At 42.3% G+C, this 14,639-nt stretch overlaps 1 protein-coding gene and 1 long non-coding RNA gene across 2 annotated transcripts; both read left to right on the forward strand.

Annotated features, from left to right (window-relative positions):
• Positions 1-594: 594 nt before the first annotated feature.
• LOC149385818 (uncharacterized) lies at positions 595-1,881 on the forward strand. Its single transcript, XM_089626409.1, has 2 exons — positions 595-1,264; positions 1,535-1,881. The coding sequence occupies exons 1-2, from the start codon at positions 595-597 to the stop codon at positions 1,879-1,881; spliced, it is 1,017 nt and encodes a 338-aa protein (XP_089482535.1).
• Positions 1,882-5,322: 3,441 nt separating this feature from the next.
• On the forward strand, positions 5,323-8,942 carry LOC149385819 (uncharacterized). The gene is made up of 2 exons (XR_016301194.1): positions 5,323-5,904; positions 8,704-8,942. It is a non-coding gene; the product is annotated as an uncharacterized LOC149385819 (long non-coding RNA).
• Positions 8,943-14,639: the final 5,697 nt, after the last annotated feature.

Consider the following 14,639-nt stretch of genomic DNA (forward strand, 5'->3'; position numbering starts at 1 on the left):
TGTCTTGCAATTGCAGACTGAGTTCCTCGTCATGAAGCGATGTGGTATATGAGTACCTTACCCCCAATGATTATTTTTCCGGTGGTTGTTCCGCATGATGACGAGAGGGTTGAATTTGACGAGGGAGATTTCGAGGAGGATCCCGCTGAGCCTTTGGGTGACCCAGCTGCGTAGACGTTTGCTTGTCAACCACGAGAGTGGTTGCTTTGTGTGTGTAACGAGAGAACTAGCGTTTTGTGTTTAAGTCTCTCGTTGGACTAGGCCTTGAGAGGCTAGTTCGTATTGGTTATGCATTCTCGTTATGGTTGATTGTGATGCTCAACCATGCCCATCCTCTTATATGTGAAAATAAGAAGGAAGTGGGGCTAGACAAAGTACGTCTAATGTCGAGAATGTTTCAGTTGTGGATCTCACAGAGATTACACGCATCATGAAAAATATGAGTTGACGTTGTTCGATGAGACGAGCATAAGGAGCGTCGATATCAAGCTCTGCTCAACGGATAGAGTAGCTTAACCGCACGATTGCGGATGTCTTGACGAGATTGAATGCGACACCCCAGCCAAATCCTGAACCTCCAGCTTAGGACGAATGATGCGAGAAGCTACCACAAGTGCATGTGGATCCTCTGGAAGAATTGAACTTGAGTTACCAGACGTTGTCCCTTCGATTGGTGAGCCGGTGTACGAGAGGTTTCGAAAGCAGAAGCCTCCGACCTTTGATGGAAACGTCGACCCGGCTGCAGCTGAGAAATGGCTGAAGAAGATCCAACAGATATGTAGCTACATGCAGCTGACGGACACAGAAAAAGTGGCGTGTGCCGTGAATCAGCTGGAGGATGAGGCCAGGAGTTGGTGGGAGATAGTGGCGTCATACGAGGATGTTCATTCTATGAAGTGGGTACATTTCCTTAATCTGTTTCATGGGAAGTACTTAAGCGAAACCAATTTATCGAACAAGGTACGTGAGTTCATGACCTTGAGTCAAGGTTCGATGTCTGTCGCTGAGTACACTACGAAGTTTGATTTGTTGGCAAGGTTCGCTCCTTCTATGGTACCCACAGATCAGGCTCGTAAGATGAAGTATATGCACGAGCTTAACGTGAATGTTGTGAATCACGTGGATAGTGGAGATGTTGGGCCCCGCACTTATGCAAACGCCGTGCAAAGTGCTTTGCGCGTCGCGGGTTGGAATGGCAATGAGCATGCCCCTGCCCCGAAATCAACTGCCACAACACCTTCGGAGTCCGCTGATGCGAGTCAAGGTAGTTCGCGGAGAAGAGCGAAATTTCAGCAGAGGTGGCAGGATCGGCAACAACAAGGAAGAGGAACGAGGTCCCAACAAAGCTCCAATAATCGGTTCTAAGCGAGTTCGGAGAACCGTTCACGTTCGGTGAACTAGGAAAGGAACCGTGGGAACAACAAACGTTCAGAGTCTTCTTCGAGGAAGACCCAATCTGCTGGTGGATCACAACCGCCCCAATGCGGTAGATGCGGGGTAACGCACGTAGGTGAATGTTTTGCCCGTAATCTAGTGTGCTACCGTTGCGGGAAAGAGGGTCACCTGTCGCGGGTATGCAAAACTCTGGAAGAAAGGATCCCCGCCTCAAAAGAGCAACCGAAGGCTAATGCGAGGGTGTTCTCTATACGTGAAGATGAAGTCCGAGCAGGATCGTCGAATACGGTCGCAGGTCAGATTTTCGTAGACTCCTTCTCTGCATATGCATTGATAGATTCAGGAGCTACGCATTCATTTTTTACATCTAAGAAGTCTGATCAGCTAGGTGGAAATAGGAAGAAGTTTTCGTATCCGTTCTTGACGGCTACGCCTTCCGGAGATAGATATCAGTCGATGTACTGGTATGAGAATGTGCCGATTTAGGTCCATGATCGGATACTGAAGGCGAACTTGATCGAACTGGAAATGGTAGATTATGATGTGATCCTTGGGATGGATTGGCTGAGTAACTTCCATGCACTGATTGATTGCCGGAAAAAGTCGGTTTTGTTCAAAAGCCTCGGATTTGAACCGTTCCAGTTCCAAGGTTCTTCTCGGAAATCAAGTTTTCCGGTTATATCGGCGCTAAAGGCTGTAAAGATGATGCATCAAGGATGCATGGGATATCTTGAGAGTGTGGTAGACGTCACGAAGACGGTTAAGTCACAGCTGCAAGATATTCCAATCGTTAGGGATTTTCTTGACGTTTTTCCCGAAGATCTTCCCGACCTGCCTCCTGATCGCGAGATAGAGTTCAATATTGAACTCATCCCAGGTACAGCGCCAATATCTAAAACCCCATACCGTATGGCTCCACCAGAGTTGAAAGAACTCAAAATACAGCTTCAGGATTTGCTTGATAATGGGTTCATTCAACCGAGCCATTCACCATGGGGAGCGCCAGTCTTGTTCATCATGAATGCAGATGGCTCCCTACGGCTCTGTATTGACTACCGTGGTTTGAACCAAGTGACAGTCAAGAACAGATATCCACTGCCGCGCATTGATGATCTTTTCGACCAACTGGCTGGAGCAACTGTTTTCTCCAAGGTCGACTTGCGTTCTGGGTACCATCAGTTGAAAGTTCGAGACGAAGACATCCCGAAAACGGCATTTCGTATTCGTTATGGTCATTACGAGTTTTTAGTGATGTCGTTTGGATTGACTAACGCGCCAGCAGCGTTCATGAACTTGATGAACCGAGTGTTTGAGGACTTTCTGGATAAGTTCGTGATCGTGTTCATTGATGACATTCTAATCTACTCGAAAACTAACAAAGAGCATGAGCAGCACCTGGAACTAGCGCTAAGCAGGCTGAGGGAAAAACAACTATACGCCAAGTTTTTGAAGTGTGAATTTTGGCTGGAGCGTGTAGTATTCCTTGGCCATGTTGTCAGTAGCGCTGGTATCATGGTAGATCCTGCTTAAGTGAAAGCCGTGAGACAGTGGAGTCAGCCAAAGACAGTCACTGAAATAAGGAGTTTCTTGGGTCTTGCTGGCTACTATAGGATGTTTGTGGGAGGATTCTCTAAGTTGGCCATGCCCCCTCAACTAACCCGTAAAGGACAGAAGTTCCTTTGGACCGAGACCTGTGAGAAGAGCTTTCAAGAGCTGAAGAACAGGCTGACAACCACTCCAGTGCTCACCATTCCACAAGGAGTTGATGGATTCGCTATTTACTGCGATGCGTCTAAGCAAGGTTTGGGTGCTGTACTGATGCAACACGGGAAAGTCATCGCATACGCCTCTCGACAGTTGAAAGATTATGAAACTCGGTACCCTACGCACGAACTAGAACTTGCAGCTGTTGTTTTTGCGCTGCAGATATGGAGACATTGTTTGTATGGAGTTTTGCGACATCTATATGGACCATAAGACGCTGAAATATCTCTTTACTCAGAAAGACTTGAATATGCGCCAAGGACGTTGGATGGAACTTCTGAATGACTATGACTTTGATTTGCATTATCATCCTGGTAAGGCAAATAAAGTCGCAGATGCGCTTAGCCGCAAATCTGTATCGTCCTTAGCAAGTTTGGTTGAAACGTCTCTTCAACTAAAAGACGATGTTCAGCAACTAGAACTTCAGCTGATCACTGGAAGATTAGCTGCTCTTAGCGTATGATCAATGTTGCTGGAACAGATCAAGGACGGTCAATACGCAGACGAATATCTTCTTGGGAAGATGTTTGAGGCTCAAAATTGTAAAGAGGGTGATTTCAAGATAGATGAGAACGATGTTTTAAGGTGTAATGAAAGAGTTGGTGTGCCATCTAACGAGGAAGTCAGAAAGCAATTGATGGTAGAAGCTCACGGGACACCCTATTCGGTACATCCAGGTGTGACAAAGATGTATCAAGACTTGAAAAAGGTCTATTGGTGGCCAGGAATGAAAAGAGATGTAGCTGAGTTTGTTCAGAAGTGCCTAACTTGTCAACAGAGCATCAAAAACCAGCTGGACTGCTGCAACCACTTGAGATTCCACAGTGGAAGTGGGAGCAGATAACGATGGATTTCGTGTCAGGTTTGCCAAAAACCACAACTGGTCACGACTCAGTCTGGGTCATTGTCGACAGGTTGACCAAATCAGCTCATTTTCTGCCCATCAAGACCACTCACATTGTGGATAAACTCGCTGAACTTTACATCAAAGAGATTGTTCGTCTACATGGAGTTCCTAGCTCAATCGTCTCTGACCGTGATGCTCGTTTTACGTCCAAATTTTGGAAGAGTGTACAACAGCATTTGGGGACGCGATTGAAATTCAACACTGCATTTCATCCTCAAACTGACGGTCAGAGTGAACGCACGATCCAAGTGTTAGAAGATATGCTCCAAGCGTGTGTTTTGGAGTTCCACAGCTCGTGGAGTCGTTATCTTCCCTTGTCAAGTTCTCGTACAACAACAGTTATCAAGCGACGATTGGGATGGCACCCTATGAAGCTCTTTATGGGCGAAAATGTCGCTCTCCAGTTCATTGGGATGAAGCTGGTGAGAGCGAGTTCATCGGGCCTGAATTGCTCGAGCGGACCACCGAAGCGATCAAGAAAATTCAAGCCCGGATGAAGACCGCACAAAGTCGTCAGAAGAGCTACGCAGATAAGCGTAGAAGACCTCTAGAGTTTGAGGCATGAGAGAAAGTCTTTTTGAAAGTCTCTCCGATGCTTGGTGTCATGAGATTCGGGAAGAAAGGGAAACTCAGCCCGAGATTTGTTGGACCTTTTGAGATTCTGGAACGAGTAGGCAAGGCAGCGTATCGCCTAGCCCTACCGCCGTATATGTCAAATCTTCATGATGTGTTTCACGTATCGATGTTGCGGAAATACTTGTCTGATCCTTCACATGTACTACAAGATCAAGAGGTTGAGATTTCTCCTGACGTCAGATATGAAGAACCAGCCGTTGCAATCTTAGATCGCAAGGAGAAAGTCTTGAGGAATAAGACTATACCTCTAGTCAAAGTACTGTGGAAGAAACACTCCGCAGAAGAAGCTACTTGGGAGCTTGAGAGCGAGATACAAAAGAAATACCCTGCCTTGTTCTAAGTTTCGAGGACGAAACTCTTCTAAGGGGGTAGGGATTGTAATATACGAACTTTTGTAACGCTCGAGTTAAGAATTTGAATAAAATAAACGAGTTTATTTTGAATCAAATTCTTGTTGCGCATGAGGCGTCCTTAATTTTTAAATATCTTGAAAGAAAAATAATAATAATAAATATATTTAAGGATGATGGAATTTCGGAATAAGGATATTCGAGTAAACTCGATATTATTTTCCGAATAAAATTATTCGGAACACAGTCGGAGATTTGAAATTTCAAGAGTGAAAATAAATTCCGAAGTCCCTTAAATATATTTAAGATGACGAGAATTAATAAGAAATTCTCGGTTATTTTTCAAGATTTATTTTTAAGGACGAGTTTGAGAGGATTTAATTGGAAAGGACTTAAGTGCAACAAAGTGAAGGACGAGAGTGAAAGAAAAAGATTTAAGAGGGGTTATTTCAGGAGATAGGTGGCCCAATGGAGTGCTGCCACGTGACGATCTTATCCTCTTCTTTTCTCCTCTCCCATTCGGCCACGTACCCCTTTTTTTCTCTTTCTTCTTTCCTTTTTCTTCTGCGTTCTTCTCTTCTTCTTCTCCAAGTCTCGCGCGAGCTCCACCTGCAAAGAGTAACAAAGAAAAAAAAATTGATTGACAACAACCACCACCGAGTCTTTCTCTCCGGCCGACCAACCACATCACCACCCTCTCCTCATCTCTTCTCCGGCCGCCCATCTCCGAGTCGCGCGCACACCACCAGCCGAGAGGAGAAGGTCGCCGTGCGTCCTAGGAGCTCCGGCGAGCACCTCCGGCTGGGGAAAATAGGGTGAGGACGGTCCAAATGGTCCGACTCTTCAAGTGAGGTATGGATTTCTTGGGCTAAAGTGAGGATTTCGAAATCTAGGGTTCATAGCTCAATTTGGGGGTTTTTTATCCGAGATGAAATCTGAGTTTTTGGTTGGTTTTGATTGTTCATTGAGCTTGATTGGTGATGATTATGAGATGAATTTGGTGATTGAAAACGAATTTCTTGGATTGGTTTGATTTTGGAGTTGGTTTTTACTGCTTTGCACAGCCTGTAGAAACGGATGTGGACAGTCCAATGTGTTCTGAGATTATTTTTGTTGATATTTTTCCTGGATAGTAGACATTATGGGCTTTCTAAAATGACCAAGAACGTAATAATCCGTGGAGTATTGAAAGAGTTATGAATTTTTGAAATCTGGTATTCAAAGCTGTGAACTGCTGAATTCCAGAACAGCGACCCAATATTGCGGGCTGTTTTTGAGATACCTATTCTGGTCATATGTAGGCTTATAATATATCGTTAGAAAGGTACGGAAGTTAGTTACGTTTTGAAACTGGAATCGTTGGATTTCGAGTTGTATAGCTCGAGTTATGATGCATTTTTCAGTCGCTGTCCAAACCAGTCCGATTATGTGCCATAAAATTTTGATTATGTGTTTGAATCGGGGACTTGAGTCGAGATTGTGCAATTGTTTGTGTATGTTTGGTATCGATGAGGATATGATGTGCCTTGTGTTTGAATATGGATACGAGTGTTTGTGCTCGTTTGGTTGTAGGATTGCTCGTTGTGTCTCCGGAATTGTTTGGTTGTGTGACTTGCTTGGGTCCGGATTTTGAATAGAGTATGTTTCCGGGCTCGTTGAATTGTCTCGAGGAATTTAGTTTTGATTTCGGAAATTTATGTGAGCTTGGAATCATGAAATTGACTAGTTATCGGATTCCGCGAAAGGGATTACAGAATTAGACGGACGCGCGGGAACCAACAGAGTCAAAGGCAACGAAGCAGGAATTTGAAGTTTTGAGGGAAGTGTTATCGATGTTAAAACTCGATTAACTCTTCCTTTGATGTTTCGACAAGTGTCAAGTATTCCGAAGAACGTGAAAAGCAAGACATCGCTGAAAGTTGTCGAACTTTCTGTCGAGCTGTTCCAGGTAAGCGTGGAGACATAAGTCAACTACTTACCAAGGGAATAATCCTGTTTACGTGCATTTACGTGTTAATAATAATAAAGAGTATGAAAAGCCTTAAAAGACACAAACAATGAAGATTAAGGCTTCGGCCACTCTTTATGGAAAATTTTAGTCGGGTTTTTACCCATAGGTTCAAGGGAAAATAACACATTTATACCCTGTGTTTTAGCGAAATGTCGAGTTTAACCCTCGGTTTTCAAAAATGTCGAGTTCATACCCCCTGTTTAACTAAAATGACGAAATTATACCATCTGTTTAACTAAAATGAGGAAATTATACTCTGAAATAGACAACAGTGTCACAAATATTCTTTTTATTGACTTTTCATTGACGTTGACTATAATATTTATAATATAAACAACAATTATCTTTATTTATTCGCGTCATATATGTAATTAATTTAAAAACTAAAAAATAAACAACAGTCTCTTAATCGTGAAGAACACTCAAAGAGGCAAATGGGTAAACATCGATAGTTGATAGTCATCAAAATCGTATATTCGAACAGAGAATCCAAGATTTAGAGTTACAATTCGAACACGGAATGAAGTCATTTCTTAGGCGGTATCAGTTTTATTATTTAATTTCAATTTAAGGCTATTTTTATTTCAAAATTGAGAATTCGGAAATTAGGGTAATGATTTAGATTTGATTCGGTTTTTCTTATATAAGAGTTAATATCAATGAAATGGAGATTTGCGACGTTGTTATTCATTTCAGGGTATAATTTCGTCATTTTAGTTAAACAGAGGGTATGAACTCGACATTTTTGAAAACCGAAGGTTAAACTCGACATTTCACTAAAACACAGGGTATAAATGTGTTATTTTCCCTAGGTTCAAACGCTAACTTGAACCAGCTACGTTGCTACTTTGTTGTAGTTAGATCCCTCTGCTAACCATAGGCTTTGGCTAGATCTGAGGTGACAGGAGAGCAGGTTGGACTCTCGGATTCGAGCCGAGGGTAGAAGTACCAGGAGTCACGTCCTGAGTCTTCAACCTAAAACACTTAACGAGCATGAAAGGGAAACAATAATTCTTTCGGGATTTAACCCGAGACGCTCTCCTGTATATGCTTAGTTGTGTACTCTATACGCTAGAGTACCCAAAGATTAAAAACGTTGTCAGTGGTACCTGCAAGTCACTGACTTGTATGAAGCGGATTTAGAAATCCGTGCGCTGAGTACTCTTTACGCAATGGGTGAAGGTCGCGATTCGCGAGCTCATTGTGGGACTGGAGACTCGACGGTAGCTGATGCAGACACCGTACGGCGGAATGGGTGAAGGTCGCGATTCGCGAGCTCATTGCCGTCAAGAGCCCAGTAGGCGCGGACGTCCTAATGAGAATGAAATGGTACCACTAGTGGATCCCAGACAAAACGAAAACTCTAGGCCAGCGGAAGGCGGCTGCTCGAAGCCTGAAGTTGGTCTCTTGCCATTCCGGAGGTTAGAACAAAGAAATGTATGACCTTGCGGAGTGACAAGTGTTAGCTAGGATGTGATCACACATTATGCATGCTAGAGAATTAGCGGCAATGGCATCCTGCATTCTTATGTGATTGTTTGCACGTCACATGGCTCTGCATTAGATGTTTTACTTTCATAGGTTAGACTCCCGCTTACTGAGTCAATCGACTCATAGATTTATGACCCTTGGTAATGTAGATAAGGGTAAGGCGGCGATGTGAGCAATGGAAACGAAGATCGAAGACCGAGACCGAGCACGTATTGCCTTGACCTATGGGCTATGGGGTTTCTTAACCGGGGGTTAGTATCTTTTGTTAAAACATTCCGGAATGTATTTGTATAGGAGTCGCTATAAGACTCTAAGTTATAAAAGCGAAAAATTTCCCCGGATTTTCGCAAACTATTTTAATATATATAAAAGTATTATGATCTATTGTTTAAAAAGGTATGATATTGGAGTTGATCGGTCGCGGCTCGTGGGCGAGCTGAAGCTCGCGGGTCGTGACAGTGACGCTGTCTTTTGAAGACCGCACTTTAAACTTGAATAATGTTTATTTTGTTCCTACCTTTGGGAAGAACTTAATATCCGTTGCTCGTCTTCGTGAGCAAGATTATTGTTTAAAGTTCATTAAGAATGGAATTCGTATTTCGTTTCCTGATAATTCTTTTGTCACTGATGCATGTATGAAGAATGCTCTTTTCTACATCTATCCCACTCAACCTTCTCTTTTAGACACCGAAATAGACAATGATCTAATTAGGGAGCCAAAGAGGATCAAACTTTCTGAATCCTCCGATCTAACAAAATCAACACACCTATGGCACTTAAGACTTGGTCATATAAGTCTAGAAAGGATTAAGAGACTTGTGAGGGATGGTCCACTCCAAGCCTCTGCAATAGGTTCACTACCTACTTGTGAATCCCGCATAGAAGGAAAAATGACTAAGCGACATTTCTCTGATAAAGGTCGAAGAGCCACTGAGTTGCTGGAACTAATACATTCTGATGTATGTGGTCCGCTCAGCCAACAGGCACGTGGAGGATATGAATACTTCGTTACCTTCACTGATGATTACTCACGATATGGGTTTGTCTATTTGCTCAAACACAAATCCGAGACCTTTAACGTATTTAAGGTCTTTAGGGCTTTAGTGGAAAAGCAAACTGGCAAAGTGATCAAAACCCTTCGATCTGATCGAGGTGGTGAGTATATGTCTGGAGAGTTCGATGACTTTCTTAAAGAAGAAGGTATCGCTTCTCAGCTTACCGCACCTGGCACACCTCAAAAAAACGGAGTGTCAGAGAGAAGAAACCGAACTCTTATGGAGATGGTTAGATCGATGATGAGTTACTCATCACTCCCGCTTTCCTTTTGGGGATATGCCCTCGAAACAGCCGCTTACATTCTGAACCAAGTTCCGTCTAAAACGGTTCCAGGTACTCTTTATGAAAGATGGACTGGCCGTAAAGTAAGTTTGGGCCACATCCGAATTTGGGGTTGCCCTGTACATGTGCTAAGGCAAAAGACTAGCAAGTTGGCTAGTAGGTCAGAATTGTGCCTGTTTGTGGGATATCCAAAGGAAACTAAAAGTTTCATTTTCTATAGTCCCGAGGACGATAAGACTTTCGTTAGCACGAATGCTCGTTTCCTCGAGGAGGACTTTATGAAGGATGCGAAACCTAGAAGCAAAATTGTGCTTGAAGAAAAGTTGGGTGAGGAAGCTTCTACCTCATCTGTAAGAACTGTTCTTACCCCAACTGAAACACAACCTAACTCATCAGAATCTCGTCAAGTAGTACTTCGACGTAGTGGGAGGGCTGTTCAACAGCCTGACAGGTACATGTCTTATGGAGACTCTCTCGTAGCCGTCTCCGACATGGATGACCCTGTTTCCTATAGCCAAGCGATGCCTTGTTCTGAATCAAACCTTTTGCTTGACGCCATGAAAGTTGAAATGCGCTCGATGTATGTCAACAAAGTCTGGAAACTTGTAGACCTTCCTGAAGGGATTAAACCTGTAGGGTGTAAGTGGATATACAAGAAGAAAAGGGGTCCTGATGGGAACGTCGAGACGTTCAAAGCACGACTTGTGGCGAAGGGTTATACCCAACAAGAAGGGATTGACTATGAAGAAACCTTCTCGCCAGTCGCGATGCTTAAATCCATCCGCATACTCCTATCCATAGCTGCAGCTCTCGACTATGAGATCTGGCAAATGGAAGTCAAGACAGCCTTTCTGAATGGCAATCTTGACGAGCGCATTTACATGGCTCAACCAGACGGTTTCGTGGATAAAGGTCAAGAGACCAAGGTTTGTGAGTTGCTTAAATCCATTTATGGACTAAAGCAAGCATCTAGGTCATGGAATATTAGATTCGATGAAACTGTAAAGAGCTTCGGCTTTGAACAGTCAATAGATGAGCCTTGTGTTTACAAGTTAATACACGAAGGCAAAGTTGTGTTTCTAGGTACTATATGTCGATGATATACTACTCATTGGTAATGACGTGGGTAAGTTATCTGAGGTTAAGGTCTGGCTGGCAAAGCAATTCGATATGAATGATCTAGGAGAAGCCGCATACATTCTGGGAATCCAAATCTTTCGAGATAGGAAAAACCGGACCCTGTCGCTCTCTCAAGCATCTTATATTGATAAGGTGATGCATCGTTTCTCGATGCAAGACTGCAAGAGGGGTCAAACACCCTTTAGGCATGGAGTTTCACTCTCTAAGGAACAGTCTCCCAAGACTGCACAAGAGATTGAAGACATGAGGAAAATTCCTTACGCCTCTGCCGTAGGAAGCCTCATGTATTCCATGCTTTGCACTAGACCTAACATTTGTTTCGCCGTTAGCGTAGTTAGTCGTTTCCAATCAAACCCTGGACCCGAGCACTGGATTGCTGTTAAGCATGTTCTTAAGTATCTTCGAAGAACTAGGAACTTGATGCTTACATACTCAGGTACTGACCTGACTATGACGGGATATACCGACTCCGATTTTTAAGCGGATAAGGATTCCAGGAAATCCACTTCGGGATCTGTGTTCATCCTTAATGGTGGAGCTGTTGTGTGGAGAAGTATTAAGCAATCTTGCATTGCTGACTCCACAATGGAAGCAGAATATGTGGCTGCTTGTGAAGCATCCAAAGAGGCTGTATGGCTTATAAAATTCCTTAAGTATTTGGAAGTTGTTTCAAACGTCGACGAGCCCATGACCCTTTATTGTGATAATAGTGGGGCTGTCGCTAACTCAAAGGAACCTAGAAGCCATAAGCGCTCTAAACATATTGAGAGGAAATACCATTTGATTCTAGAGATCGCGCAACGCGGAGACGTGGAGGTGAAGTAGATCTCTGGAAGATCCATTCACCAAGGCCCTAGCGAACATTGTCTTCGACCAACTTCGAGAGGGATTAGGCATGTAGGACTACTCACATCTTCTTTGAGTCAGGTGGGAGTTTGTTGTCAATGGTGCCCACAAGAAGAGTAGTAGTGTCTATTTATGTACATTTGATGTCATACAGTCTTACGAAGACTCTTGCTTGTAATTGCTTATTCATTAATAAAAATTTGAAACGTTCATTCAATCTTCTTTGTTTGAAGCTTTATGATAAAACCTTAGTCTTTTAGTCCATAAACAAACTTAACAACTTACGAAGAGACAAATGTAGATTTGCATGAACAAACTCTTCGTAGTTTGCTTAAAACGATATATTCGCAATCTTAGGGTCAAAGGACTATTGACCTCAGTATGATTGTTAGAAGAATCTATGATGTCTGGTTATGAGGCATTGAGAGTTGGAGACTCTATAGTTCTTCTAGGTATCTTCCGAAGGTACTGAATTGACCAGTGCACTTCTAGAGACAATATAAGAACAAACCATTTAACCTCTTATGTCTCGAAGTCACTATGTATGAATTGCATCATGCTTACCTTAATCCTGAAATGAGACATGCCATTTCACAACTTAGTATTCTCATTTGAGAAAGTCAGAGTTCGGACTCACTATGTCATTCCGAACAGGGCCTATTGGTGAAATACTAAGTTGTGAGTCTGTCATGAGTAACTTTGTGAAGTTCTCATAGATATGGAATTCATGTACAAGATTGCAGAAATGCAATGTATGTCACCTCATGCTTTGTTCCTTGGAGTGTGAATAAATGAACTGGCCAGTGTCCAAATTGAGTCCTGACTCTTTTGGATGAAACAATGTGACTTGTTAGCTCCTCGTCAATACACTGTTTCTAACTTATTCACAAGCGACAAAGGAGTTGAGGATATAACAGCTAGAAGGGTAAAATGGTAATTTAGTAAATCCCGACTAGCTGATGACATTCATGAAGGGTAAACATAGATAATATTCAGTGGATCCGCTCATTATAATTAGGTGAATTCTTGAGTAGAAAATAAATTCATTTGAACCGAGAGATTTTCAGTGTCAACTCTTTAGTGGAGTCAGTTGGCATTAAGCTAAACTTGGAAAAGGTTTGTGAACTTTTGAGTCCAAGTGTTTAGCTCAAGCTTTGTTCATTTGGGTCCATGAGGTCACTGTCACGAATCACATCGAGTAGGAATAGTTAAACTGAAAGCTAAGTCAAAACAAGAACGAGACAGTTTTACGAAAATTGTCAAAAGGGTATTTTTGTCCTTTTGGACATAGGACGAAATGAATGTCAATAAATTTTTTTTGACAAGGTCATTTGATGACAAATGAAACTTAAAACACTCAGCCATTAATAGTTTATTGGGCCTTGAGGATTAATTTCATTTCATAGAATTTTACTTGAAAATTCTTAATGGGCTTTTCTTATGTTGTCATGAACAAATGAAGAAACATCTAGAAGCTCCTTCTAGAAGCTCAAATTTCGTCCAACCCAAGGGAAATAAGGCTGAATTTCGTTCATGCCATAGTGGGAAAGAGAGTTTATTTTGTGCATTGATGTATGAAGATACTTGCCAAAAGAAAAAGAGGAAACAAATTTCCTTAAGAAGGAAAGTGCATTTTCGGCCAACTAAGAGGAAATCAAATGAGGAAACAAATCCTAAGCCTTCATGAGGCATGTTGGACGTGCAAGGCAATTGGAAAAGAGGAAACTACCTTTTGAAGGTAATCCTCCTCCTATAAATGAGAGCCTCATTCCTCACATTTCATTCATCCAAGTTTAAGAGATTTGAGAGACTCTCTCTCTAGAACTTTGGCCGAACTCCTCTCTCTCTCTCTAGTTTATTTTCGATTTTGTTTTGGCACCTAGGTCCTCATTTGACCTAGAGTTTAGCTCTGCGACTTCAAGACTCGTTCTTAAGTCGTAGTGTTTAAAAGTGCCCACTCACTGATTCCTTTTATTTCGAGTGATTTAGTGATAGAAACTATCGTGGTTGCTCGAGGTGCCGAGGAAAGAAAGAGAGACGTGCTGCGAGGAGACGAGCGTTGCAAACTTTCCAAAAGCTTCTACAAAGATCAAGCTTCAAGAAAGGTTAGTAAACTTCTATACTCATAATAGGTTTTAATTACATGTACTTGCTCTTTGTCTAGGTTAGTAAAAACTGTTTTTACTTGAAAAGAAATTTTTTAAAATTCCGCCGCTTCCCGAAGCGTTTAATCTTTTTCTTAAACCCTAGATCAATTCCAACAATAAGCACATTCACACACACACACACACACACACACACACACACACACACACACACACACACACACACACACACACACACACACACACACACACACACATATATATATTGTTGTGTTAGTATATTACGTATTCTACAGAAATCCGACCCCGAATTGTTCACAAAAAACAAAACTATTAGGAATTCTTGCCCCCGAGAAGATGCTTTTGTAAATTCTCGCTGAAATATTAATAAAATAAAGTTTTGACATTTATAAGTTATACGAATCGAAAGCGTTATTTCTTATATATTAAGATTTATCAAACATTCATCAACTCATAGTCTCCGTATCGAACTGAGTCACATGCACGACATCTGAGCTTGGACGGTGAACTAAAACTGGTCGATGATTGGTTCATGTCTGGGTAGCTGAATCTGAAATCATATATGTGGAACACAAGTGAATGTTGATCACTTAGTGGGAGCATTCTACACTTGTGGTAAGTGTATGACCCGGACA

This window comes from Urtica dioica, chromosome 9 (genome assembly GCF_054948205.1).
Source record: "Urtica dioica subsp. dioica isolate 48M chromosome 9, U.dioica_male_clone48M_v1_H2, whole genome shotgun sequence".
Lineage (NCBI taxonomy): Eukaryota > Viridiplantae > Streptophyta > Magnoliopsida > Rosales > Urticaceae > Urtica > Urtica dioica.

What these genes read in the sequence shown, in the direction of transcription:
- LOC149385818 (XM_089626409.1), top strand. Translation starts at nt 595, where the DNA reads ATGCGAGAAGCTACCACAAGTGCATGTGGATCCTCTGGAAGAATTGAA. An exon ending in GTCCGCTGATGCGAGTCAAG is followed by an intron (nt 1,265 to 1,534) that starts GTAGTTCGCGGA and finishes CCCGTAATCTAG; the next exon opens with TGTGCTACCGTTGCGGGAAA.